Consider the following 27,959-nt stretch of genomic DNA (forward strand, 5'->3'; position numbering starts at 1 on the left):
GCCGCGCTCCCCCCGCTTCCTCCCGGGGCCCGCGTCGGGCAGCGGCGGCCGTGCTGAGGGGGAGGCGGCGGCGGCGGCGCCATGAACCGGCCGAAGGCGGCGGCCGTGCGGCGGCCGGGGGCCGTGCCCAAGCCCTCCGGTGAGCGCTGGGGGCCGCGGGATGGCGGCGGTGGTGTTGGGGGGGGTGGGGGGGGTGTTGCGGCGGTGCTGCGGGCGCTGCCCTCACCTGACGGCCGTGCCTCCCGTTGCAGCGCACCCGCCGCCCGGGGACTTCATCGCGCTGGGCTCCAAGGGGCAGGGCGGCGAGGGCAAGGCCGCCGGCTCGCTGCTGAAGCCGGCCCCCGCCGGGCTGCCCTCCGAGCGCAAGCGGGACGCGGCCGCGGCGCTGGCGGGGCCCCCCGGGCTGGGCGGGCTGGCCAAGCGCCCCAAGCTCGCCTCCACGCCGCCCCTCAGCGCCCTGGGCCGCCTGGCGGAGGCGGCGGTGGCGGAGAAGCGGGCCATCTCGCCCTCCATCAAGGAGCCCTCCGTCATCCCCATCGAAGGTAAGGCCCGCGTTCCCCTCCCGCGGCGGTCGGGGCAGGGCTGTAAGCCCGGCTGCCCGACAGCCTTTCTGCAAGCCCCCGCAGTGCCGTTCGTGCACTGTCCTCGAGGGTTTCCTCCTCCGGTTGTGTGGCGAATGTCATGGTTTTGTCTCCTCTTCCTCCCTCGCTAAGTGGGGTTGTGCTCACCCTGTTTGATGGCACTACGTGGAAAACTCACTGAGAAGATCATTGGCCGTGTTGTGGTGTTTTACTCACATCTGTCTCCTGCAGACTGTGGATCCCACTGCTTGTTTCTTGAAGTGTCATCCCGTTGTTTGGCGTTAGATATGTTTGCAGAGGAGCATTTTAGCATGGACCAACCGAAAAGTAATCGAGGGGGTGTTGTCAGGTGCAAAACGGGATTTTTAATAGGGTGTGGATAGGGAAAAAGCCATTGCAGGGGACCAAGGTAAGCAGATCCATTCTTTGCTTTCTATGTGGCTGGTGCTGGCGGCATCCTGGGGCAGGATATTTTGCCCAGTGGTAACAAACTCACGCCTGTGTTGGTTGCTGCAGTTGGCCCCACGGTGCTGCTGGAGGAAATCGAGGCAGCAGAGGCAGAAGGTAATGATGACCGCATCGAGGGGGTGCTGTGCGGAGCGGTGAAGCAGCTGAAAATGAACAGAGCCAAGCCCGACACCACGCTGTACCTCAGCCTCATGTACCTGGCAAAAATCAAACCGAACATCTTTGCCACCGAAGGGGTTATTGAGGTGAGGGCTGTGCCGTGTGGGGACTCCTGGGCTCTCTGAGGAACCTTTCTGTGTGTTTCTGAAGTACGTTTCTGAAATTCCTGCCAGTTGTGAGCATAGTTGCAGCTGCCCTCCAGCCAGAACGTAATCAGCATGTATTTGTAAATACCACAGCTCTGTGGTAATTACTGAGACTTGTATTTCTTTCTTGGTAGTTGGCTTAATTTTATTGTATTTTTTTTTTATAATCTTCCAGGCACTATGCAGCCTGCTCCGAAGAGATGCCTCCATCAATTTCAAAGCCAAAGGGAATAGCCTTGTGTCTGTCCTGGCCTGCAACCTTCTCATGGCAGCTTACGAAGAGGACGAGAACTGGCCAGAGATCTTCGTCAAGGTTGTTGAACCCAGGGTGCTCCTGCAGGGCTGAGGCAGTGGTGGGCGCACGGGTAAAACCAGTCAGGGTTGGGAAGTGGCTTGTGTTGGGGGCAAGAGGATTTATTATTGCTGCACAGTAAGGGGGTGTCCCATGATCTATCCCTCAGCGTGGAGGAAGCAGTAAATGGGGACTGGGCTGATGCTGTATGGACAAGGGAAGAAAAACCCAGTCCTTGTTTTTACCAAGGAAAACCTCCACAGGCTGTTGAAGTGCTGTGGTCTTGTTTGCCTTTCTCTGCTCTCTTCTGGGATGCCGTTCTCTGCTCTCTTCTGGGATGCTGTTGATGGCGTTTGATAACATAAGTGTCTCAGAGACTTTGTGCTCTCTAGTTTATCTGCAAGGATAAAGGTTTTTGAAAGGCAAGATTCTATATCTTGGAGGTAGGAGTTACGGTTAGATCTTTGTTAGAGCTTAATTGGATTCCCTGACGGAAAGGGATAGTGCCCGTAGAGCTCAGGATGCGGTGGTTTGTTGCTCTGCTCTCATGTGACTTGCCTGCAGTCATCTGGTGATAGTTTTTTCATCTATGCATGGTTATGGTAGTTTCCTACTTCACAGCTGCATGTTGAAAATAAATGATAACTTGGGAAACTCAAATATTCCTGCGATAAACTAGTACAGAAAAGCTTGAGCACGGTTTGTGTTCTCTGTGGCTTTTTTTTCCTTTAGGTTTACATTGAGGACTCCCTTGGGGAGCGCATCTGGGTGGACAGCCCTCACTGCAAGACCTTTGTGGATAACATCCAGACAGCTTTTAACACCAAGATGCCTCCTAAGAGCATGCTCTTGCATGGAGAAGTTGGCCGTAGCAGTGGGGATCTTAGCGCCGGTAAGAATGTGTTTAGGAAACAGGAGCCAAGTCTTGGAGACTAGGCTTTGAGTTTCCAGCATTGCTTTTCCCTTCTTTAGTGTCACTTCATTTCTAGTAGATGTTTGAGGGCAAGCAGTTAAAAAGACTTGAATAAAGTGCCTGAGTGCGTTTTGATGTGAGAAGGTGACCAGTTGTGGCCTCCTTCAGTGTTGCTGATGTGGGTCCTTGAAAGAAGCTGAATGTGTAAGGGTGTGAGTGATTGATCTCTGGAAAGAGAAGTTGTCTCACAAAGCACGCTGGTCTCTTGTAGGGAGTAGCCCTCACCCTTCCATGACGGAGGAGGAAGACAGTCAGAGCGAGCTGCTGATTGCAGAGGAGAAAATGAGCCCGGAGCAGGAGGGCCAGCTCATGCCCAGGTAAAGTGCGTTCTTCTCCTGGTGTAGGCATATGGCAGGTCTGTCTGTGCTCACCCCCCTCGCAGTGCTGCAGCAATAGCTTTGCAATAGCTGTCCTGTGAGACCTGCTAGAGAATGTTGAACATCAGGAGAAATGAATAGAGAGCGATTATTTGGGGTTTTTTTTGTAACCTTTGTCACAAACAAGAAAGAAGGCTGATCTCTGGACACAGCATGACCCGGCTAGTTTGTGCAGAAGTGAATAAAATGCAGTTTGTGTGGCCCAGGTACGATGACCTTGCAGAGAGTGTGGAGGAGTACGTCCTGGACATGCTCCGGGACCAGCTCAACCGGCGCCAGCCCATGGATAACGTCTCCAGGAACCTCCTCCGTCTGCTGACAGCAACCTGTGGCTACAAAGAGGTGCGACAGATGGCTGTGCAGCGGCTGGAGATGTGGTTGCAGAATCCCAAGGTAAGGATAGAGAATGAACCGTGCCTTTTCTGGGCCTGGTCTGGAGGTCCAGTTCCATCTCTGGTCTGTGATGGCAGGTGGCTGCAGTAGTTCTGTTCTTCCTCTGCAGCTGACCAAGCCAGCTCAGGACTTGCTGATGTCAGTCTGCATGAACTGCAACACCCACAGCTCAGAGGACATGGAAGTGATCTCTAACCTGATCAAAATTCGTCTTAAGCCAAAAGTCCTTCTGAACCACTACATGCTGTGTGTCAGGTGAGTGAGCGACTGGGTCTGTCATGGGAAGAGAGCACTCTGGAAGATGTACTCGGGGTTCTGTCTCTAAGAAGTGTTTTTAAATACCAGGTGTGGCCGTGGGGTGTTCTGTGTCACGTTCAAATGAATTTCATTGGTCTGGAAGTCTTTCAGTAATCCTTTGGCATTGCTGAATGTAGGTGCTGCCCCACCATCTTCACTTTTTGTGTTAAATACTTTAGAGAAAAATCAGAACAATGGACCTAGCTGAAATGAAATCTTGGCTCTGATACCTCTGGTCTTCCCTTGCAGAGAGCTGCTGAATGCACACAGGGATAACCTGGGCACGACAATTAAGTTTGTGATTTTCAATGAGCTTTCAAATGCAAGAAATCCCAACAACATGCAGATCCTGTACACTGTTCTTCAGCACAGCTCAGAGCAAGCTCCAAAGGTAGGTGTAGTGTCTGGTGTGACTGCTGGTGGGGCCAGACCCCTGCTTGAGAGCTTTAGCTGAACCGAGGCTCAAACAAAATCTTCCCTCAGACAGCTGTGGGATCTGCATCATACTGGTTTGGAATTACATTGTTGCACTTGTTAGGAATAAACGTGATGGGCATTTTCTAACTCCCACATTCAGTGTGACCAGCCCTGTGGTAACAAAACTTCATGAGAAACGTGTTATAGTTCCCTGGGGTCTGAAGGACGAGCATATTACCAGCAGTGTTTCCGTGTGTCGTTTCATTCTGTGGTCGCAGATATTTTACAATGCACTGAAAGCTTTCTTTTTCTGTATGGTCTCAGTACCTAGCAATGGTGTTCCAGGACCTGTTGACTACTAAGGATGATTACCTGCGGGCTTCACGGGCACTGCTGCGAGAGATCATTAAACAGACAAAACATGAAATCAACTTCCAGGCCTTCTGCCTGGGCCTTATGCAGGAACGAAAGGAGGCCCAGTACGCAGAAATGGAATTCAAGGTACCACTTTGTTTGACCCATGTGCCTGCTGGATGGTACCAGTGGTGTACCAGACTCTTCTATATCTCTTTTTCTGGCAGATCTTATCCCTCCCCACACCTCTTGTTATCTGAGTAACTCGGTATTTGTGTCTTACAATTCACAGCAGCTCTTCTACATCCCGTTTTGATGACAAAACACTTTTCCAGAAGGAAGCTTTGATTTGACTCACTCCTGTTTTTTAGGAGCGGTTTGTCATCCACATAACTGATCTGCTAGCTGTCTCCATGATGCTTGGTATCACAGCCCAGGTGAAGGAGGCTGGAATTGCCTGGGACAAAGGAGAGAAAAAAAGTAAGCAGACAGCCTAGATTCCACTTGAAGATGGATAGCTTGTTAAATATCTCCTGGCAGTGTTGGAACTGGGGGAACATTGCAGCTAGGATTAGAAAGGGGGCTGTAAGTCTCCATTTGAAGTAAAGGTATGGGGTCGCTTGCTATTATCCTGAGTCTAACAGAGTTGGGAGATGTGGCATCTGTGTGGCTGGGTGAGGATACAGGCACTTTTTTTATCTGTGGAAAACATGGATGAGAGACTGGGGAGAGGGGACTCAAGATGGGGTCATGTTTGAAGGAGCAGCTGTAAGGATTACCAAGGACTTATTGCTGAGAGGGCAGAGCTTTGGGGGGCATTGAAGTGACTGCCCAGATGTCTTCTCACAACCCTAATTCATTTGTGCTACATCTCAGCGTTTTGTTGTGCTTCACTCTGACACATCTGCATGTTCTGTCAGTGCTGGCTTGCTAAAGGCTGTCAGATTTCTCTCCCCAGTTTACTGACTCTTTATGCTCAGAGTCCTGGTTACCGTCTGGTCTTGAAATGACTGCTTTCTCCTGCTTTGGTCTGTATGAGGCTCTGATATGTGAGTGGTTTGTAACCTGACTGTCTTTCAGACCTGGAAGTTCTGCGCTCTTTCCAGAACCAAATCGCCGCTATCCAGCGCGATGCTGTCTGGTGGCTTCATACGGTCGTTCCGTCTATCAGCAAGCTGGCTCCGAAGGACTACGTGCACTGGTAAGATGCTTGGGCATCTGCTGATTTATCCAGTCTGTTTTCCAATGGTTTACAACACGTTAGGAAGACCCATGCATGTGCCAGGGTTTGGTTAGATCTCTCTTCCCCTTAACAGACAGGGAGCAGAAATAATGTTTTAGAAGGGTTCAGGTTGGGACTGTCTCCCCCTCAAGAATGCCTGCAAATGCATCCTCTCACTGGAAATACACGATAATGGATAATTTCTGATTTGTATTATTTGGGTTCACCCTTTTGGGGAGTTTCCAGTTACCTGGTCAGGAATGATTCATGTGGACCCCTTGTTGTCCTGCCTGACATCCTTTTTCAGGCTGTATAGTTGAGGGCCCCGTAGATAATATTGTCTTCTCTGCCTGCCTCTGGAGATGAGGTTGTATCTTAGGGTGTGGTTCAGGCATTACTGAGGCAGGTCAAGCCAGAACTAACAGCATATGAGGTGTGTTCACTGGAAAGTATAAAAGTCCAATGTCTGTACCACATAGTCCTCTTGGCTATGGTTAGCACTGTCAGTTCTATTAGGCTAGTTTATCTGAGGAGGCTCTTGCATGTGTAGAATGGGTAGCGTTAGGAGTTTGGGCAGAGTGGACTGCTAAATGTGTTCCTGAGCTTCACACAGGTAACGTTTACTGTTCTCTTCATCTTGACAGCCTCCACAAGGTGCTCTTCACAGAACAGCCAGAGACGTACTACAAATGGGACAACTGGCCCCCCGAGAGTGACCGCAAGTGAGTGCGTGCTCCACCCATGGCTGGGAACATGGACCAGAGCTGTAGCTGGAGGCAAAGGAATTAGTGTTTTCTGGTGCTCTTTATGTAGCTCTTTGTTGGAAAAGCTTGGAACTGTGTCTGATTTTTTCATCCTCTGCTACAGTGCCTTAAAATTGGTGAATGTTCTTTCAGTCTCTTTCAGTTCCTATTCTTGATTCTCGTTCCCTTTGGCAAGCTGCTCTGTATCTTAATACTGTAACTGCAAGAAGGGCAGGCCTGCACTGTATGGTTTGTACTGCTGTAACGCTAGGGAACTCTGACTCAAGCAGGCTGAAGTGCAGAGGTACAAAGCAATGCAAACAATTTGTTTCCAGCAGCTGCACTCGGAGCTGCAGACCAGGGAAAAGTTTGTAAACTAAGCTGTGGGTTATTTTCTGCTCAGATGAGCTGTAGGGTCTGTGGAGGGTTTCGGCAGTGTTCATGCTGCTGTCAAGGGAAGCATGATTGATGTCTGTTTTCTCATGCAGCTTCTTCCTTCGCCTCTGCTCTGAGGTGCCCATCCTTGAAGACACGCTGATGCGGATCCTCGTGATCGGTTTGTCACGGGACCTCCCTCTTGGCCCTGCGGATGCCATGGAGCTTGCTGACCACTTGGTGAAGCGGGCTGCAGCTGTGCAAGCCGATGGTAAGACTGCATAAAGCTCCAATGGTAACTCCAGTGTGTCCACTTGTCGCCACCCAGGGCTGAGACAGCTCCTACCCTGTTCCAGAGAGCCTTTGCAGACTCCGAGTTTAGATACAGTGAGTTAGAAAACTTGCAACAAAGTTGAAATGGATTTTTATCTTCTGAGCCCCAGAAGTTCTGAGCAGACTCACTGCTTACCTGACGGAATGCACTTGAGTTTTGAAAAAGGTGTGGATAGCAGGTTGGATTCATTGTGGGGGAAAAAAAAATGTCCTTATGAAGAATTTAAATCAAATTTCAGCTGAAAACACGAGTCATAAGGATATTGAGTCTTTTTTTTTTTAATATTGCTGCTTTTTAAGAGTTGTGTAGTGGTGGTTTGTTGTTGTTGTTTCTAATTCTGGAATATCGTGAGAGCAAGACCACAACAGCATAGTCGCTTCAAGTTGAATTTCTGTTAGTGTTACTTTTCTTGAAGGACTTTCTGCCAGGTGGGCCAGTCAATAACTTGTTTAGTCTTTTCTCCTCTTCCAGATGTTGAAGTCCTGAGGGTAGAGAGAATCCAGCTGATCGATGCTGTCTTAAATTTGTGCACTTATCACCATCCAGAGAATATCCAGCTGCCCCCAGGGTAAGGCTTGTCAAGTAGATAATCGCTGTGTGACGTAGCTCACTTTCACCTTGTTGTGACCTAACTCACTTTCACCTTGTGACTAACAGCACTAGCTCACAGACTTCAGGATGCTTTTTCCCATTAGAATTTTTAATAACAAAATCACCAGGAAACCTTTTCAAAGTCATGTTCTGGTGGAAATTTCTCCAGGGCAAGAAAGTTCTGAGTCATGGAATGGAATTTCCTCTGCAAGAACTCTGACCTTTCTGCTTTAGAAATTTTCAACTGAACTCTGTTGTCCCACCCGTGAGAGACTTTTTCTTTTTTTCCTTCCTGAAAACCACTGAGCTGGTGTGGCTGATTCAGCGCATGATTAAGAAGAGGCGGCTTGGGATGCCCTCCAGTAACCAAATCCAACCACATGTATCTGTTGATGTCTCTTGCAGGTACCAGCCTCCAAATCTAGCTATTTCTACCCTGTACTGGAAAGCCTGGCCTCTCCTGCTTGTAGTGGCTGCGTTCAATCCTGAGAACATCGGTGAGTGTGGACGTTTCTCAGGATTCTGGTTCTGCTGCAAAAATTGGCGAAGGTGCTGGCTGAAGTGTAGTTGCCTGTGTTGAAGTCATATGCTGGGATGGCAAGATAACTGCTGTTAGCTCACTGTGCTGTAATGCATATTCCTTGTGTGTGCAAAAATGCACAGTGGGGTGGTTTGGACCAGCATGTGGCTGGGATTACATTTTCCATGCCCTGAGTGTGGCAAGATGTTCCAAAGTGAGTGTGTGTCTTCCTGTCGTGGATTGCGATAGGATCTCAATAACACCCTGACTTGTTTCCAGTATTCCTTACTACCCTTCTCTTCTGTGCTGCAGGTCTGGCTGCGTGGGAGGAGTACCCCTCTCTAAAGATGCTCATGGAAATGGTCATGACCAAGTTAGTATTGTCTAAATCCCCCCATAAATCAAATAAGGGCACCGAGCGTGTATTTCTGAATGAGGTTTGTGCCAGTTGGCTCCTTCCTTTCTAGTGGGACATGTAAAATAAGCAGGCTGGCAGCAACACTATGGTTTGAGTGGGAAAGAATCCTTCCCCCAACAGAAATATTATTAACAAGGGAATAAAACTCAGAGCATGATTGTTATGAGATTTACTGAGAAGGTCTCAGTCTTCCTGGCTCTGTTGGGAAGCTGCCTTGCATTTTCTGTGTTCCCTAATGGAAATGAGGCCATAGAGGCATTATGACTTTCATAAATTCTGAATAGGACAAGATAACTGTTTTGGACTTGTTTTCTCAGCAATTATTCCTATCCTCAATGTACCTTGACGGATGAGGAGACGCGCACAGAGATGATTAACCGCGAGCTTCAAATCTCCCAGAGAGAAAAGCAGGAGATTCTTGCATTTGAGGGTCATCTGGCTGCTGCATCCACAAAACAAACTATTACAGAGAGTAGCAGCCTCTTGCTATCCCAGCTGACAAGTCTGGATCCTCAGTAAGTAGCCTTCTGCAGTCTGGTGCTATCAGGAAAACCCAGTTAATGCTAGTCAAGAAATTCTACTGCTGATAGGGTGGTTGGTGTGGGCAAGAAGAACCCCAAAAGTTGGTTGCATGTGGGATATGTGTTGCATTTAGTCCTTGTCCTTCTGTTGTAACCTGCACGTGGCCGTCACACACTGCTGACCTGATTAGTCCTCATCAATACCGGAGTGAAAGTGTGCCTTGTCTGTGAATAACTTCTTGTTTCACAAGAAGTTTCACTTCTTGTTGACAGGGGGCCCCCACGCAGACCTCCGCCGCATGTTCTGGAGCAGGTGAAAAGCCTGAACCAGTCGCTTCGCTTGGGCCACCTCCTTTGTCGCAGCCGTCATCCTGACTTTCTTCTCAACATCATTCAAAGACAGGTGGGCTCTCCTGATGGGTTGGCTAAGTTAGGATCTGATCCCTCATCTCTAAAACTTGAGCAGAGCGAGGGACAGAAGGGAGCTGAGTGAGACAGGGAAAGGTGGTTTACTGGTCAAGGGTTAAATGATCAGTGTGCTGCGTCTGTGTTCTGCTGATACTGCATTGTCATTCTTCTGTTTCTTAGGCCTCGTCACAGTCAATGCCGTGGCTGGCAGATCTGGTTCAGTCCAGTGAGGGCTCCTTGGACGTCCTGCCCGTGCAGTGCCTTTGTGAATTCCTGCTTCATGATGCTGCTGATGAGTCAACGTCAGGTGAAGAAGAGGAGGAGGGTGAGAGTAAAGAGCAGCGTGCCAAGAAACGCCAGGTGAGTGGTCTCTTGGAGATCAGTTCTGTTACCTAATTTCTGTGCATCCTGGATTTGGTTTCACTGGAAAGGCCAACTTCTTGTTCCACAGAGACAACAGAAACAAAGGCAGTTGCTTGGACGGTTGCAAGACTTGCTGTTGGGTCCCAAAGCAGATGAACAGACAACCTGTGAGGTGCTTGACTATTTCCTACGACGCCTGAGTTCCTCCCAGGTGGCCTCACGGGTCCTGGCCATGAAGGTGAGTAAAATAAATATCTTGACTAGGGTTTATCAGAAGCTAAGGGCAGATTCCTATATTCTTGTGACTGCTGTGCAGTGAAATTTTCATGTCAATTTTCTCTAGTAACTCATCTCAGTCTCCAAGGCCCATCAAATGCACTTCTGCTTCCTGCTGCTCAGAAGCCTTCCCTGTTCAACAGCCAAGTAGTACTTTTCTTAAGATAGATCTGGATTCTGCTATGTTTCCTGTGAAGTTCAGGTGTAGACTCAGCACATCATGTAGTATGAGGAGTAATTGGCAGCAGCTGTGGCCAGTGGGGAATGTAAATCAGTAAATGCCTGGAGCTCTAGAGCATAGTCAAGGCAGGCAGAATTGCAGAGTTCAAAAGATTGTGCTTACAGAGGACTGAAACTTTTAAGCACAGTAGCTGTCAAGCAAACAAGTTATATGTTGTGAGACCTGTTGTGGGCTGTGTGCGCTGCATTTGCATCACTCCGTGACACTTGAAGCTTGATGCTGTTCTATTCACTAGTATGAAACGAGTGGTCCAGCTGTGGCTTCATATGCATGGGCTTTGATTTCTGCAGGGCCTGTCCTTGGTGCTGTCAGAAGGGGGACTGCGTGATGGAGAGGAGAAAGATCACCCCATGGAAGAAGACTCTGGGGATTCTGAACTGCTGCAGGGGTATCAGTGGCTGCTGAGAGACCTCCCGAGGCTGCCACTGTTTGATAGTGTTAGAGCAACAACAGCTCTTGCCTTGCAACAGGTAGGCCTTTGCTGGAAGGGATAAGTAGCCAGCTGTGGGGCAAATTATTCTTTGTTTTATTCGTACTAAAACAAATCTGAGCAAACTGCATGTGGCGGTGGTATCGACATGTTTATGTGCATACAGAAGAATGTTTTGCTGGTGCTTGCGTTCATTACCTCCTGATCCCTAATGAACAGAATTGTCCTTCTAGGCCATCCACATGGAGACAGATCCGCAGACCATCAGTGCTTACCTGGTGTACCTCTCCCAGCACGCCCCAGTGGAGGAGCAGGGACAGCACAACGACCTCGCTCTGGTGAGAAGGCGGGGTGCAGGGGCAGAGAGGTTAGGAGGGATACCTGACATGTTGAACTCCTTGCCCATGGCAGTGGTAGGCATGTGACTTGCTGTACCAGCAGGATGAGGTTTTTAGGAGCATGTGAATTTGATAACTGCGTGGTCGTGTTTCTGGGTATGTGTTGGAAGGCAACCTGTGTCTTTGGTTTCATATCATTCAAACAGAAAATCAGTAACAACTTCCAGTCCAGCAGCCCATCTCAGATGGCATGGGGAATGCAGGACTGCGTAGTGGTTTGAAGGCAATGCCACCATCTGGTAGTGTTTCTCAAGTAAGCAGGTGCTAAACCTGCAGTCACGTACATCAGGTGAGGGTGGGAGGCCAGGAACCTTAGTGGTGGGATATGCATTCTTCTGTAACCAAAATTGGATTTCTGATTCTTTTTTTTAAGGCTTTGGTGATTTTGGATGTTTGGCTCATATGCGATGATTATTCATCGTTCTCACTCTTGGGTGCTCTTTTCATTGCTTTTAAGTTCACTGACCAACATCCTTTGTAACAGTCTTTGTGAGATTCAGTTGTATGGATCTAGAGGCTCACAGGTTCTTTCTGTCTGCATAGATCTGTTTAAGTGTGTGGAGATTGCTAAATAATATTGTTTCTTCAGAGGAATGCCTCTTTTTACTTCATAAATACTGGCAAATGCTCCCTTTGCAACGGGGTGCATCAGAATGCAGCTGTACTACAACTGGGCACGCTGTGAGGTATCACAAGATGCATGCAAAGCACTTGAGTTCTTCCCGATTTGACAGTTTCGCTCTTGACTCTTACATGTTGATCTCCAGTGTTAACTGGGCTGAGGATGGAAACTGGAAGATGTGGTGGAATAAGGCAGGAGGACCCGTGTATGTTGCTTAATAAAGCTCCCATGGAAATTTTTCCTTTGCAGGATGTGGCCCGGCTCATAGTGGAGCGCTCTACCATCATGTCTCACCTCTTCTCCAAGCTCTCATACTGCGCTGAGTCAGATGCGGTGCTTGTAGCTCTCCTCTCCATCTTCTCTCGCTACATCAAACGCATGCGCCAGAGTAAGGAAGGCGAGGAGGTGTACAGCTGGGTGAGTGCCTCTCTGCCTTTCTTAAGCGGGTAGAAGAAGGAAGGATGAGTTTGATACAAGAGATGCCCATTGTGGGTTACTGAGTATGTAGAAACCATGTCTAGTTCAAGGATCCCTGATCTGAAAATAATTGGGAGTTGGCATAGTGTCAGAGCCAAGTGTGTGTGTACACATAGAAAGCATTTCCTTTTCCTTTTGTATCTTCTTTTTCCACTGTTGGAGGTGCTGGGGCTAGGTCAAAGTCTGACCAAACCAAACCTGTCCATTCTCGTGTTGTCCTTTCACCTGCTTCTCACAGATCTCACTTTCTGTTCTTTCCCCATCATTGTTCATGTGGTTTTCTTCTGATTTTTTTTTTTCCAGTCAGAGTCCCAGGATCAAGTGTTCCTTCGTTGGACTAGTGGTGAAACAGCCACTATGCACATCCTCGTGGTTCATGCCATGGTTATTCTCCTGACACTAGGGCCACCTCAAGGTGAGTGAAGTATGCTCAGATGTGTTCAAGGGGTTGTGGACTGGACAGAGAGCCTTTCCTCTGTCTGTATAACAAATTAGGCTGGTGTTAATTCTTCTGCTCACAGGCTTCTCCTTTGCAACGTTTGCTTGTAGCAGTAGGAATGTCAGAATAGTGCTACACGGAGTGAAGCATTTGCAGGCTTATTTGCTGCCTTGCGCAGACAGCAGGAAATATTAAAATGATGGTGTGTCCCTCCCTGCTGAACAAGAAGGATGCAGAGGGTTGTTGTAGGGTGAGAACTGGGCACTCAGATATATAGATCATGTTTCCATTTGGTAGTATTTATTCCCAAGTTGTTTCTAGCCTTTGAGCAAGAAGGTATTCTGGTGCATTGACTTGTACAGAGAAGCGTAGAATGTTTTAAGTGCTTCTGAACATAAGAGATTTTTGTGTCTGCCCTTAAACAGGGGATGGTGATTTTTACACGTTATTGGATATATGGTTCCCGGAGAAAAAGCCTCTTCCTACTGCTTTTCTGGTTGACACCTCAGAGGAGGCTTTGCTGCTTCCTGACTGGCTAAAGCTGCGCATGATCCGCTCCGAGGTCCCACGTCTTGTGGATGCAGGTGAGCCTGTGGGATGTTTGGCCTTTCAGACCCTCCCGTAGGAAAGGGAGAGTCTTCCCTGCTCAAGCCCTCTGTGTGCCCAGCTGTCCTACTTGGATGCCTTTGGCGCGGCCATCAGCCACTGCAGATCCTGCAGCTGAACAGAGAGCTGGGATTTAAAAGGCATTGTCTCTGGATTTTGTGACAGTTGCAACCTGAGCGTGCAATAGATTCTTCACTGTGTCCTTTAGGGCTGTCAAACAGATACACAGAATATGAGTTGGTTCTGGTTCTGTTAGGGGTTGTCCTGATGTTTATTCCATCCTCAGCCATGATTTGTAGCCCATGTACCATGGGTTTGAGAATGACTACAACCTTGCTGAACTACCACGCCCCTCAGGTTAATCCCCACTGCGTTAAGAGCAGAACTCGGTGAAAGCTGAGGCTGAAGGAGGTTAGTGCCTATAACAGAGCTCCTTACTGCAGTGTTGAAGGCAGGTCCTCCCACTCTGATCGAAGTGCTGAATCTCGGTGGCTCTTATAAGCAGTGTCTATTACTTTTAAAGCATGGGAGAGTCTGTATGACTACCGTGCTTTCTGTGTATTTAAAGGAAATAAAGGACTGTGAATTGGATGCCATCTCTGTTACAACAGTTCAGATTGAATTAAGCTACACAGTCAAAGACAAAGCACTGCTTCCATAGGACGTAGCATGCTTGCAATGTGGAGAGCAGCGGCTGAAGGCTGTGAGCTATATCTGTAGTTACTTGTATCCTTGCACAGCTTGTCAGTGCTGTCTGTCTTCTTGGTGTTCAGAGCTTTGTCCCTTTCTTACTAATTAAATGACAGCTCTCTATAGCCAGTGATTGAATTATTCAATAATTCCTGCCTGGAGCCATTAACAGATAGGGTGGAAGTTATTTTTTAATATGGATGATTGGGTTCCTGAGGTTTTGATCAAATTAAATGGAAGATCAAATTAGTCAGTGAGTGAATTAACTGAAAGATGCAATAAGAAGGTAATGATTTGCAGAGCAGTGAAAACATAGTAGGCAGCTGTCAGACTTCTGGCTTTAGGCTCTCTGCGTCCCTGTCATTAATGTGCCACTTGGTCCAGCCAAAAGTACAAATACCAGGTAATAAAGATGACCCTGTATAAGCAATTTGGAGGTCTGAGGACTTTAGTGTTTGTGCATTTCAGCTCTGCAGGACCTGGAGCCGCAGCAGCTACTTCTCTTCGTTCAGTCCTTCGGAATCCCAGTTTCCAGCATGAGCAAACTTCTGCAGTACCTGGATCAGGCGGTATCTCATGACCCACAGACACTGGAGCAGAACATCATGGACAAGAGTAAGAGCTCCATATGGGATTACTCATTTTAATTTTTCTTACAGTCACATCCTGTGACTTCCTTGAAAAAATCCAAACTAGTTCTGCAAACTCTGCTTTTGCAGCCTGTTGTTTCTCCCTGGCGCTTGTCTAGATGGCTCTTGGCCGTATTTCTTGAAGTAGAGAAGGATTTTTCTGGATGGGATTATAAAGAGTAGAGAGAGAATCTGGAGGCTAACTTGTAAAAGAAATAGGGCTGACTTGCGACATGTTTACAACGTTCATAGTAACAGCAAAATCTCTTCGTCTGGTAGCTACACCAACAGCAACCAATTCTGTACTGCTTTACTAAAGAGGGTGAGACAACACGTTTGTATTTTGTCCTTTTTCAGACTACATGGCTCACCTGGTGGAGGTTCAGCATGAAAGAGGAGCGACAGGAGGCCAGACTTTCCACTCCCTGCTCACAGCCTCCTTACCAGCCCGCCGAGGTACTGCCCAGCATAGCCTAAACTTCTGAATGTCAGTCTTCTTGCTCTCAATGGTTGCAGAGGAAAGATGTTTGGACCAGGAAAAACTGTTCCAGAAGTGGTTGTGATGAAATGCATTAGCAAACTACAGCTAGACACTAGTCCTTCCTAGAGTTTTTCACTCCTGTTAAGGGGAGAAATTCTGGTATTATTGGAGTTTACTATAATGATTTGTTCTGAGCAGTTACAGAAAAGGAGGTCTTGCTTTTGGCCTTGAAAGAAAGCTACTGAATTCCTCAGTAGAGACAGTAAAGCTGAAGGTGATCCAGTGCTAGGGTTCCAGATGTTAGGCAGCATAACAGCATTTTTCTTTCTTTTCTTTTATTGTTATTACAGACAGTGCTGAGACTGCGAGGTCAAAATCTAGCCCTGAGAACAATCAAGGCCAGAGCCGGATCCGAACTTTAAGCCAGGTTCGGGTTCTGGGCCCAGAAGATGACCTAGCAGGCATCTTTCTGCAGGTACTGGTGTAACCTCAAGCTGATTGTCCCTCAGCTGCTTCCCTGTGGCACCTTTGCACAAACCATATCCCTTATACTTGCATCTTTTTGCCCTGTTCCTCCTTCAGCGTTTGCAGGCAGCAAGTAAGAAAACCCTGCATAAAATAAGGCTGCACCATTACAGCCTGGTGGAGTTGATACTGGATGGATTTTTTTTCTTGTAATTTGAACATGATGTGGCTTTTGATCATGCCTAATGCTGTCAGTGCTTACTAGCTTGTTGCCATCTCTGCACATTGTTTGTTCTGTGTATAGTGCCTTTTTTCTCTGCAGTGCATGGAGGATTTGTGAAATGCTCACAGGGCCTTGGCAGCAAAGCTATATGTAAACAGCTTTTGTACCCTGGCATGTCTGCTAGCAGAGCCTCACTCTCTCTGTTGATTTCAGGACAAACCTACGGGGAGCTAATTGGCCAAGTTGGTTGCTTGTGTTTGGGCAGTGTGGTGATCCCCCCGCAGTGTTAGTGTTGACAGTTATATTGGCGTTGCATAGATGCTGTGCCTTTTCCTGTACCAGGCACTAAAAAATTGAAAAAGCTCTTTGAAGGTTCTAGTTAGTCCGCAGTCAGTATGATTGTACAAGGTAAATCAATCCTCTGCCTCAGGGATGTTTATGGTATAGCAAGTCCTTTCATTTGTTTTCTCATAAATGCGCTCTTCTCTGTATCCTTCCAGCTTTTCCCACTAAATCCAGACCCACGGTGGCAGAACTCAAACCTGCGCCCGCTTGCCCTGGCGTTGCAGCAGGCCCTGGGGCAGGAACTGGCTCGTATCCGCCAGGGGAACACACAAGTGACCGGGATCACCGCGCGACTTCTCCAGGCAGTAGCTGCGCTGATAAACTCACCGCACAGCGGAGCGCTGGTGATGGCGATGCATCGTAACCACTTCATCTCCTGCCCGCTGATGCGCCAGCTGTACCAGTATCAGGTGAGCAGCATAGGACGAGAATCTTTGTATCATTGAACAAAGAGGGGTGAGGAGGAAAGGAAAATCTGCAGTGCATCCACTCTGCTGTGCACAGACCCTCTACCCGTGTAGTGCTGGACATACAGCCTGGGGAGCATGGTGTAGAGGGACTCAAGCTGTCTCATGGACACATGGATACAGGCTGGCCTCGTTAGTCTAGCAGTGCTGAGAGCTTATGTGCAGGGTTAGGTGTACATTAACCGATCTGGTAACTCCGTGGCACTGTGGGTTGGCAGCTGTGGGTCACTGTTGGTTTTGGAAGTTCTAATTTGTGCTGTTTCGCAGCATGGACACGTCTTGCAAGCCAAGGCATTTGCAGACAATTTGAGAGTCGAAGTCTGTAATTCCTTAGAGAGCTTTGGAGCAGGCTGAGAGTTATCCAATGAAATATCTCATTCTTTTTATCATGATAGAGGAAGGCACGAAGTTACCCTTAGTTATGCTTGGAGATGTAGTCTGGGTGTGACAGAGTTTTCTGCTTTGTACATTAGAGGCTGCTGTGAGCTATGATCCAACAAAGGAGGTGTGCTCTGTGTATTCTTGGCAGTACATGCCACTGTCTGCCTCTCCTGCTATCTTTGCTGTATGCTTGAAGTGTGTATAAGCAGGTCTCTTTTGCTGCTCTCCCCAGCGCTGCATGCCACAAGACACTGCCTTCTCCTCGCTCTTCTTCAAAGTCCTCATGCAGATGCTGCAGTGGTTGGAGAACCCCGCAGTGGAAGATGGTCCTCTCCGTGCTCAGCTGAAGGCCTTTGCTGTGCAGTACTCCTCAAGGCACAGGATCAGTGACGGTACTGGCATTGGGTAGATTGTGGGATTCAGAGTGGACCAAGTGGGACAAGAAAGGGAAACAAATGAAACTGCACCCAGAGCAGAAAGTCGGGTGGGCTGCTTTTTATAGAGGTATGCTGAGTAGTGAAGAGAGGGAAAAATCAGTTTTGTACTGTGCTATAAAACTCCATGAGGATGCAAACAAGTAATATGGCTCCAGGGGTTTGGAGTAGACACCTACTAGCATCTCACCAAGCAGAGTGGATCTCAGGGAGAAATTCCAATTGCTCAGGCCAGGAATTCTGTGCTTGCTGTTGTCCTGGAAGATAAGCACACAAGAATGCTCGTGAAACAAGGTCACATCATGACTTGTAGAGTTACTGTCATCTGCCATCTGTAGAGAGGAGACCAAGAGCTTATGCATGGAAATGGGTTTGTGGTTATAGAGTATTCTCTTAAGCCATGTGTCCCTGTAACATGCAGAAGAGCTGTCCAGAGCTACACTAGGAGTGAAATGATAGTAGAGCATAGTAGGTGTGTGTGTTTGATTAGTTGTGCCCTGCAACCACCTGGTGCATCTCTAGAAGAGAAGCCTGATGTGGCTTTGTCCCTGTGATGCCAATGCTGTAATTTCTTTGCAGTTCGAGGTGGCTTCTTGCACCTCACAGAAGCTCTGACTTTCCGTCGCGACCCTGACTTGATCAGCTCCACAGTACGTGCCATCATTGCGACACTGAAATCAGGAGAGAAGTGTAACGTGGAGCCGGAGCTCATCAGCAAAGGTGTGTCTGTCCTCTCTACTTCCCCACAGCTGCAGCAGGCTGGACTTCCAGCCCTTCAAGGGAGCGCTTCGTGTGTAGGCAGTGGGAAGCTGCCTTCTTCCTGGATCAGAAAATGCAAACTGGTCTGAACTTGGTCCTGTCTTGTATCACCTCCTTCCCCTGCACTGGTATGTGGGTTTATAAACTGCAACCTGTGTCTGGGATTAAGTCTTTCAGCAAACTGCTGGTTTCCAGTAACCCCATGAGAAATAGAAGCCTACTGTCCAAGATACTTCTTCTGTCCTCCTTACTGAGCCATGCTCTAGGAAATTCGGGACTCATTGCCTTTGTGATACCCTTATGATGTTCCATAGCTTTCACCACATCTTGTAGTTACTGACACGTTTCTGCCTCTGCTAGCCCTTCAAGGTCTGATTGAAACTCACTCTCCGTACTTGGAGGAGCTCCTGACGGTCCTCTTCTCAGCTACTGTTGAGACCACTGCCAGATTTCCTGCCATGAAACCAATTGCTGTGGTGAGCTCCTTGTTGCTCCAGGACAAAGAAGAGACACCAGTGAAGAAGGAGCTGGACAGTTGCAGGTGAGCCCAGGCAATGTTGGGAACTCACCGATAGGCCTGGTTTCATGGCATCACCACTGATACTGGCTTTTTCTCCTCAGCACTGAAGCCGCTTGGCTGGGGCCCTCCTCTGGCCTTCTCAATGACTGGCTGGAGATGTTGGACCCAGAGGTGATAAGCAGCTGCCCGGATCTCCAGCAGAAGCTACTGTTCTCCTGGAACAAAGTAAGAGTTGTTGGGCAGAGGGACCGCTGTGCTGAAACCGCATTTCTGGGGTGTTGACCTGCACCTGGAGACAGGGCAAGGGAGAGTTCTGTGTTTTTCCACATTGCTATGTCAGTTCCAAAGCCATACATGCTTACTAAGAGGGGGATTCTGGTACATCAGATCAAGGCATGTTTCATCTGATCTTTATATTTCTTCAGGCCTGTTCTTTTCAGAACTTCAGAGCCTTGCAGATACAACGTAGTCCCATAATAGATCAACCAGCTGTGTTTTCATTGGTATTTTTGTGGGCAGACAAATAGCCTGTCCAGAAGTGCTATGCCAAAGCTAAGACTAAAACTGAATTTCATGGATTCTGTCATGGTCTTTTAGACAGTACTGCAGTTCATATCCTAAATCCATCTGTTGTCTTCTCTGCTATCTGCTTGCTTGTATTGTCATCCTTCTGTAAAATACAAGGTATCTCCTACATCCACCTCACAGTAATGATCTCTTTATACAAATCTTCCTCGTTTTGTACTTTCAGGCAGGGTCCCAGGTGCCTTCCTTCCGTCCATATCTCCTGGCTCTCCTCACTCACCAGTCCAGCTGGACCACTCTGCACCAGTGCATCAGACTTCTGCTGTGTAGAAACCGGGAGCAGAGGTGAGTTGTTTTCTGGGCCAAGCAAATCGCCCAACTTAAAACGTTATGTCTGAGAGAGCAAACAGAAGCTGAGAGCAAGAGCTGCTGCGTTCCACGGTGCGTCTGCCAAGAGATGTCACCTAGCCAAAAAAAGGCTTTGTGAGAGGGATGCTGATTTCAGTCATGCTGATTTGTGTACCTTGATATAAATATTACCTGCTGTTTGATGGAAGGAGCACATAAAGATTTGGCTGTGTTTTAAACAGGAAGTGCTAATCGCTGGGTAATCTATCTAGCATTGCCCTTGTTGATAATCTTTATGAACATGGGGTTTGAAAGATGGCTTGGATAGCGAACTGATGGGAGTCTCTGTACCTGGGCAGGCTCTGCTGGATCTTTTGCTTGTACTAAACTCTGTTACCAGTCTTTCTCTATCCCCCTTCCTGGCATCAGGCCCCCAGTTCTGATCTCTGGAGCAGCCCCAGCTCTCAGCTCCTGTATGTTGCTCTCAAACAATGAAGCTTTACAGCAGTTGTGTAGTACCATGTTTAAATTTGTTAAACTTACAGACCAGGAAACACTAACACTGGTAGCAAGTAGCAAGTCAGGCCATGATTTAACTAGCAGTGTGTCTAAAGCTGGCAGTATTTGTTTGTCACTATTTTATTACTGATTTCCTGCTCACTAACAATTTCAGTAATTTCTGCAATCCAGGATAACAGGTAGGATGTTCTGGACTCTGGGGCAGTATGGTCACTGGTCTGCTTGTACCAGTTGTTTATGTTTATGACAGGCTTCTGGCTTTGTGGTGCAAGATTCTGTAGCCACCGTACTCTTAGTGAATGCCATTAGTTCAGCTGCATACCCTGTGCTGTGCTTACTTCAAGAAATATTTAGTCACAATCTGGGAACAGAACCAAACCCCTTCTTGGGACTTAATGGATCCTATTTTTACATTTGCAGATGTTTTTCTTCACAGTATTTGTGATGTTTAGAGACGATACCATGTGTTTGTGTGCTGCCTGAGGGCTGCTTTGACTGTAATGGCAAATCTGTCTTCTTTTGTCTTCTGGCAGGTTTGACCCAACTGCATCCTTGGATTTCTTGTGGGCCTGTATTCATATCCCTCGGATCTGGCAGGGAAGGGACCAAAGAACTCCTCAGGTAGTGGCTCAGTTCTTCCAAGATTCATCTCCAGAGGGGGTGAGAGGTGATGTTTTCACATTGCCTGGCTTTCCATGGCCAAGAGGTGGCTGAAGTGATAGGGGTGCAGCATGCCAAGTTTGCTGCCTGTACCTCAGCTGGTTGCTGAGCTGCTCTGCTCTGCTAAATATTGCAGTGGCAATTTGGGGTCCAAAAAGCTCATATGAACACACATAAGTTTGCCCGCTTGACATCTCCTCTGCAGCTTCTGCAGAGTTGCCAGAATATCCATTAAAGATCTAGTCACAAGGCTACAGCTGTGAGCAAGCTAAAACACGGTGTGGGATAATTCCCAGTGCACCGAGAGTAGGGGACTGCATCTCTTCTCCACAGAGGAATTTTTTTTGGTTTGATGATTCAGTTATGGCTTCTGTCCCATCATGCATGCTGGGTTGGAAGTAAATGAGTTCAGAAATAGTAGAGGGGTAAAGAGGTTTCTTTGGGGGGTTGGGATACGTGCTTTCAGACTTTGGATACAGGGCTGTTCTTAAGTCTGCTCGTAAGAGATGCTCCTTTCTATGCGGGGAAGGCATAACCAGAAGGGACTAAGGATCTAGGGATTCATTGTGAATGTTGTCTTGCATTACAGAAGCGCCGTGAGGAATTTGTGCTCCACCTAAAGGCATCAGAGTTGATCAGCATGGTGGAGTTGATCCTGGCTGAAGCAGAAACCAGATACCAGAACACAGAAGAGGCCTCCTGCACACTCATCCAGTCTCGACTGCCTCTGTTGCTCAGTTGTTCTCATGGGGACCTTGAGAGCATCAAAAAAGTAACAGAGTATTTGACCAGCTGCATCCAGCAGTGGGGAAGCAGGTGGGGTTGCAAATGGAGGGCACTGTCTACTCTAATTGTAGTTATTTGGGCACAGGCAGCCAGGTAATGAGGAAACTTGCCAGTATATCTTCGTTAATAATAGTGTTCCACAGCCTATATGACAACTGCTTACACACAATATTCTCCCAGAGATTTGGGGGAAATAAGATGCCATTTTAAGTGCTACTGGAACCAGGAAGGTGACCTTAAATGAAATTGCAGGCACTTTTGCTTTCAGGAATACAGGATAAAATGCTTGATGTAACTTTTTTTTTTCCAGCATTGGAAGTACCATAGTGGTGTAGATCCGTGTGGATCCCTGTGGACTGTTGGACTGTGCATGATTTGAAAGTAGTTAAAAGAAGCACAGACTGAAAAAACACTGATTCAGACTGAAAAAAACCAACGCTGATTCAGATTAGTGGTGGCTGCACTCTTACACGAGCTTTTTGCCAAATGCAAGAAAGTTGTTCTGAATCTGATAGGTCTGGGATGTTTTTTGGTTGAACTAAAGGAGTAACCAGAGAGTGACATTTCCCATTTTTTCTTTAGCTCTGTGGGAAAATGCTGCCAGGACCTTCTGCTTCAGATGTACCTGCAACTACCTGAGCAACTTGTGTCTATGCCTGAGGTGCTTCTGAGCAGTGAAGGAGCCAGAGACAGCAGCACTTGCAAGGTAAATTTAGAGACACAGGAAAGCCCCTCTCCAGTTGTGCACCCAGATTGAATGCTACTGTGATGCCCGGACTAAAAGGAGAGGACTGTCAAATGCTGGCTTGGTCATTTTGGTTTCTTTACCTTGCTCTTCAGTTGCCCCTTCCCTGCCCGCACTCTCAGGAGCAGGGAGTTGAGGTGTAGTTTATTTTGCAATGTCTGACTATAAAATATGTGAAGCTCTGCTTATATAAATTTTTGTGTGCCAAAGGCTTCTGTAAAGCACAAGTGTGCAGGCGTCTGATCCTGCTTTGATGTCTGTAGGGACTGTGGACTTCAGATCCTGTGCCAGCTGGAACGCTGCATCTGCTCACAGGTTCTAGCTGAAAATAATTTCTGTTAACCTCATCTGTAGTTGGAATGTATTTGGGAAACACTGCTGAAGAGCCAGGGGCTTGCTTTTGCTTTCAACTTAACTGTTCACTCACTACTTTTCTTTCTAGCTTGATGCCCTGGTTCACAGATTCATTAACCTCCTTGCAGACACCAGTGACTCCAAGTCGTCAGAAAGCCGCGTGTGGGATGCCAACATGGCCTGCAGGAAGCTAGCTGTGGCTCATCCTATCCTACTTCTTAGGTACCACTCTCCCCTTTCACCCTCTGTGTGGCTGGGTTCACTGAAAAGCGTCCACCGTTGCCCTAGAAGGGGAGCGAGTTTGGAGTAATCGTGATGGTTGTGACAGAATCTGCATTCATGTGTGAAAGTTAAGAGCAGCAAAAATGGGAAATGGTGCTTGCTGATTCCATGGATACAGGGATTAAACCCGGAACTCTGGGAGAGGATGAGGGATGCTAACAAGAACTGAGGTGTAACAACCTGTAACTGTATCTAGGAAGAGGCTAGAGCTGAGTGTTGTTCTGTTTGGTGTTTCAGGCACTTGCCAATGATTGCAGCTCTGCTGCATGGCCGTGTTCACCTCAATTTCCAGGAGTTCAGGCAACAGAACCACTTGACCTTCTTCATCCACATCCTGGGGATCCTGGAGCTGCTTCAGCCACAGGTCTTCCAGAACGAGCACCAGGCGGCACTGTGGGACTGTCTGCTGTCCTTTATCCGGCTGCTGTTGGTAGGAAAAGTCCCCGCTCTGCATCCGTGTGTGGGCTGCCAGCCGCTAGAGGGAGAGCCTTTGCATGACTTAGAGCTAAAATGTGTATCAAGTACTGGGGGGAGCTTAAAGGGGAGGCCTGAGATCGGGAATCTAATCCTCGGAGCCCAGAGGTGCAGCATGGGGCAGCGCATCACTGCTGTTTTGTTGTTAACTCTCATCTTCCCTGCCCTTTCTCAGAACTACAGGAAATCCTCACGGCACCTGGCTGCTTTCATCAGCAAGTTTGTCCAGTTTATCCAGAAGTACATCACATGCAATGCTCAAGCAGCGGTTTCCTTCTTGCAGAAGCACTCCGATCCACTCCAGTAAGCTTCCTTACTCCGGTTAGCCCAGTGGAGGGCTTGGTCAGGCAGGCTGCCATGAGATAATTGGCCAGGAGACAGCAAGAGGATGTAACAATAGCTGTTAATGTGGCACTTTTTCATCCTCAGGTCACTTAAATGTCTGTTAAGATGAGCAGTCTCCCTTTTTATAGGTGAAAGCTAAGCCCAAGGAAGTCAGGTGACAATTCCAACTCACATAATGCCTTAATGCCCCTGGAAGGCGCTGCGGTGCCCTGCAGTCACTTCCAGAGAGCCAGTAGGAGGGGCTATACCCTGAGCAGTGGGTGCAGGATCCCACCTGCAGATGTAGGTACAAATGAGTTTGAATTTATTATGCTGAAAGGAGAAATCTTGTTCCTGCTTCTAAGAAATTTGTTTCTATCCTATTTCAGTGTACATATGTGTGCTGTTAGTTGTCTTCACACCCTTATTGTTATTTAAAGTTAAACATGCCACCTGTTCCTCTAGTGACCTGTCATCAGACAACAGTGACCTCGCAATGTTGAAGTCCCTCCTGGCTGGGCTGAGTCTACCTAGTAGGTGCGGTATCTTGGACAGGGGCTCTGAAGAAGAGAAGGATGGTGAGTCTGAGTGTTGGAAAGCTATTCCAGCTAGTGAAAATGCAGTACGTTTTGAAGTGCAGATGCTTTTCATAAAAATCACAGAATATTCCAAATTGGAAGGGACCCACAGGGATTCATCGAGTCCTTACTTCCAGTGAAAAGGTATTTAGAATGGAGAATAGCACTTATATACTCAACGGTTTGAAGCCAGTATCTGGGACGGGTGATAGATTGTTTTCCCCATCACTGGTATTGCTGCTGGTGTGGAATAGCTCTTAGAGTGAGTTTCTTCCCTGTGGATTTTACCTTCCTCAGCCTCACGTCAGGGTCAGCCTGTCAGGAGACCCTAAAGTTACCTTGACTTCTCCACTCTTCTCTTTACAACTTGCATGGGAGAACTATCCAGTATTAAGACAGGTCAGGAAGGTTTGCTTTCTTTGCATCAGCAGAGGGGTACCAGAAGGTGCAGTGGGGCTAGAGGCCGAGAGACAGGAAATCTATTAAGGTATTGCTGATCAGCTGATGGCTGGTAGGGAACACTGGACCTGTTTCCCTGTTAAAACTACGTAGAAGTGACTGTTCTCTCTCTGCCCCAGAGGAAGCAGCAGCTGGCTCTCTCCCCCTTGTCAACGTGTCTCTCTTCACTCCTCTCACACCGACTGAAATGGCCCCGTATATGAAGAGGCTGTCTCGAGGCCAAACAGTTGAGGGTAAGTGAGGACCTGCAGAGCTGCACAAGAACGTAAGGCACGTGCAGACAGGTGCCAGCCCTGTTACTTAAATGACAGCTGCAGGCCAGTTTCCAGTTTGTCTTGTTTGGAAGTCTCCAGCAGTTAAGCTGGGGTTTTGTTTTGGATGGACTTGTCCATAACCTTCTGGGATTCTGTGACAGAGGCTTCCCATGATGCTGTTGTCACTTAGCGTGGCAGTACTGCGACTGCCTCTGCTTTGGAGCTTTTCAGGGATCTTACTCTGGGAGGTGATATGAGTAATTCAGGACACGCTACGGTTCGTGTTCAGCCAGCACGGATGGTGACCCAGCTCTGGAGTGCTGTTAGGAGCACCATTTTTTTATGCCATAAAAATATCAAACTGATTAGAAATGGGATTTCTAACAAACTTCTCAAATGACCTTCATGAAAGAAAATCATGTTAACCTGGCATGTGGGAACAACACGCTTCATCTCCAAAGGTCTTCTGAAATCACAGGTGTCCGGTGTTCATATCAGACTTAAGTTGTGGTATTGGGGTGACAGTTTTCCTAGAAACAGGGGGAAGAAATCCTGTCTGGGCACTGTTCTTGAAAGAGGCTTTCTGTAAAGACCTTTCAGTTACAGAAGAAGGTGCTCTGGAATTGAAACGTCACACCCCACACCACTCCTTCCCCTGCCCATGCCATGACAGTGCTTGGTGGCCCCACCTTGGGCAGGTTGTTCTCATCCTTTTTGAAGAGCTGCCTTTATTACTCTAGCTGTGTGTGCAGGTAGTAAAAATTGACTGATTGGAGACGTGGGTTTATAGCTCTTTTGCTGGATCAGTAAATTTCAGTCACCCCTCTCAATCTGTGTCTTCCACCAGACATCTTGGAGGTGCTGACAGACATTGATGAGATGTCCAGGCGGAGGCCAGAAATTCTCTCCTTTTTTTCTGTGAGTATGGTGTCACAAACTGCCACTAGAAATAGAAGATTCTTTTCACCATGGTCTGTGTTGCATGGCCAGCCTAAGTGCTGTCCTTTCTCTGCTTTTTGGGAGGTTGTTACATTTCTCCGAAAATGCTGCAACTTCAGCTGGGCTTTCTGACAGCAGACAACATTTACCTCCCTACTGTCTTCTCTCTGTTGCATGCTGGGTCCATCATCATCCACTTTAGCTTTTCTGTATATCAGAGGAAGAAGTAATCTTCTGTCCCCTTCCCAGTAATGGGGCAAGAAGAGAGCAGAACAGCTCTGTTCAAAAAAAAAAATACAAATACTGAAATATAGGTAAATTTCAGCTGTCCCATGTGCCATAAGTTTACAGGAGGGTGTTCTAAAGCATTCAAAACAAGATGATCCCTATTACACAGAGGGATTTCCTGTCTCAGCTAGTGCCTGCTGGATGTGCGTAGGGCTGGGTGGATGCTGAAGGGGCAGTAACACAAGTCTGCACAGTTTTGATCCCTGGATGGCTTTGTAATCCTTACTTGTGCATCTGCTCTCAGACAAACCTACAGAAGCTGATGAGCTCATCGGAGGAGTCCTGCCGAAATCTGGCCTTCAGCCTAGCTTTGCGCTCCATTCAGAACAACCCCAGGTGAGGACCGCGGGGACTTGGCTACCCTGAGTCACTGATGGGCACTGGCTGCCCGCTCCGTGCCTGTTGATGGAGATCTGGACTGTGCTGACGTTGTGGTGTTTTATTCCCAGCATTGCTGCAGACTTCCTTCCTACCTTCATGTACTGCCTTGGCAGCCGAGACTTTGAGGTGGTGCAGACAGCGTTGAGGAACCTGCCTGAGTATACCCTCCTTTGCCAAGGTATGTTGGCATCTGCCCTCTCTGGTATTTGCGTAGTGGCCTTGCAGGGGTCAAGGCTGAGCTCCTGTTCTGAAAGCAGCCTCTCTGGGAAGCTGCTAGGAGTCAGCATTGCTTAGACCAGTCCATCAAACGTGCGGGTGCTCTATATCAGTAATAGCTTTGGTCTGAGCATCACAGAGATTTGCCAAAGAGACAAGGAAGGCTTCCTTGAAGACGATTTGTTCCCTTGGGATTTTCCTCTCTGAGTTGTGATCCCTCACCTAATCACGTATCCACAGGGCTGCTAGATGGTGGTGGATTATGCCCCGTTCTTACAGAAGGAGAGAACTTCTTGCACAGCTACAAACGTTCATCCAGGTGTTCACTGCTGGATTGCTCTTTCCGTATGTTGGAGCTCTCAGTCCTCATGGTGTCTCTCCCTTTCACAGAGCACGCTGCAGTGTTACTGCACAGGGCTTTCCTGGTGGGGATGTACGGCCAGATCGACACCAGCTCTCAAATTTCAGAGGCCTTGAAGGTTCTGCACATGGAGGCAACGATATGAACACGTGGTTCTGGGAGCTCTGCTTCCAGAGGAATTAATTTAACTGGACTCATCAGCTGCATTGAGGCCCTGTAAGAAGGCACTTTATTTCATCCCACGTGCTGGAGGATCACAGATGATGTAGCAGGCCAGACTCTGCTGGAAGAGGAGGGCGTGCTGACCGAAGATCAGAACGGGCAAGGACAGAACTGTCTGGCTGAGATGCCATTACTGTGGGAGAAAAATCTCCTGAATATTGTGCCAAACAGGGACCAGTCCTGTCATGGGGTCTTAGAGCAGTGGCTGTCACTCCTTTTATTTTTTTTCTCTAAGAGGGCAGAGCTGCTTGGGAGAGCAGAAGGGAGCATTGGCCCTTGCACTTGAAGTCTGTGTTGGAGGAAATGTGGACACGTGCAGGGGAAGAGACCATTTTGTGTTTTGGGGGGAGAGAAGGTATTTTTTTTTTCCAATTAAAATTATCTTTGTTTCCACCGTGCCTTTCTCTGC

The 27,959-nt window shown here is 47.9% G+C and overlaps 1 protein-coding gene across 4 annotated transcripts; it reads left to right on the plus strand.

Annotated features, from left to right (window-relative positions):
- INTS1 (integrator complex subunit 1) lies at positions 1 to 27,943 on the plus strand. 4 transcript variants are annotated; one of them, XM_066977349.1, is made up of 47 exons: positions 1 to 139; positions 252 to 542; positions 1,098 to 1,294; positions 1,530 to 1,667; positions 2,379 to 2,538; positions 2,831 to 2,936; positions 3,203 to 3,389; positions 3,499 to 3,644; positions 3,936 to 4,077; positions 4,428 to 4,604; positions 4,829 to 4,937; positions 5,538 to 5,658; positions 6,324 to 6,401; positions 6,911 to 7,068; positions 7,603 to 7,699; positions 8,128 to 8,219; positions 8,555 to 8,615; positions 8,978 to 9,175; positions 9,455 to 9,584; positions 9,770 to 9,949; positions 10,041 to 10,190; positions 10,760 to 10,939; positions 11,133 to 11,237; positions 12,169 to 12,336; positions 12,700 to 12,811; positions 13,261 to 13,419; positions 14,600 to 14,746; positions 15,118 to 15,216; positions 15,592 to 15,716; positions 16,430 to 16,684; positions 17,355 to 17,514; positions 18,136 to 18,276; positions 18,676 to 18,856; positions 18,937 to 19,060; positions 19,587 to 19,705; positions 20,761 to 20,848; positions 21,477 to 21,703; positions 22,256 to 22,379; positions 22,861 to 22,994; positions 23,292 to 23,484; positions 23,704 to 23,831; positions 24,318 to 24,430; positions 25,009 to 25,122; positions 25,991 to 26,061; positions 26,615 to 26,706; positions 26,820 to 26,929; positions 27,358 to 27,943. In XM_066977349.1, the coding sequence occupies exons 1-47, from the start codon at positions 82 to 84 to the stop codon at positions 27,471 to 27,473; spliced, it is 6,561 nt and encodes a 2,186-aa protein (XP_066833450.1). In that variant the 5' UTR covers positions 1 to 81; the 3' UTR covers positions 27,474 to 27,943. The 4 variants fall into 4 exon arrangements, 3 of the variants coding, with proteins under 3 accessions (XP_066833450.1, XP_066833451.1, XP_066833452.1); XR_010825008.1 differs by lacking the exons at positions 24,318 to 24,430; positions 25,009 to 25,122; positions 25,991 to 26,061; ... (1 more) ...; positions 26,820 to 26,929; positions 27,358 to 27,943 and having other exon boundaries at positions 23,347 to 23,484; XM_066977350.1 differs by lacking the exons at positions 23,704 to 23,831; positions 24,318 to 24,430; positions 25,009 to 25,122; ... (2 more) ...; positions 26,820 to 26,929; positions 27,358 to 27,943 and having other exon boundaries at positions 22,901 to 22,994.
- The last annotated feature ends 16 nt before the right edge of the window (positions 27,944 to 27,959 follow it).

This window comes from Anser cygnoides, chromosome 15, assembly GCF_040182565.1.
Source record: "Anser cygnoides isolate HZ-2024a breed goose chromosome 15, Taihu_goose_T2T_genome, whole genome shotgun sequence".
Classification (NCBI taxonomy): Eukaryota; Metazoa; Chordata; class Aves; order Anseriformes; family Anatidae; genus Anser; species Anser cygnoides.

Coding starts and splice junctions, on each gene's coding strand:
- INTS1 (XM_066977349.1), top strand. CDS start 82: ATGAACCGGCCGAAGGCGGCGGCCGTGCGGCGGCCGGGGGCCGTGCCC. Junction 1,668..2,378: donor GGCCAGAGATCTTCGTCAAG/GTTGTTGAACCC, acceptor TTTTTCCTTTAG/GTTTACATTGAGGACTCCCT. Junction 19,706..20,760: donor TGTAGAAACCGGGAGCAGAG/GTGAGTTGTTTT, acceptor GTCTTCTGGCAG/GTTTGACCCAACTGCATCCT.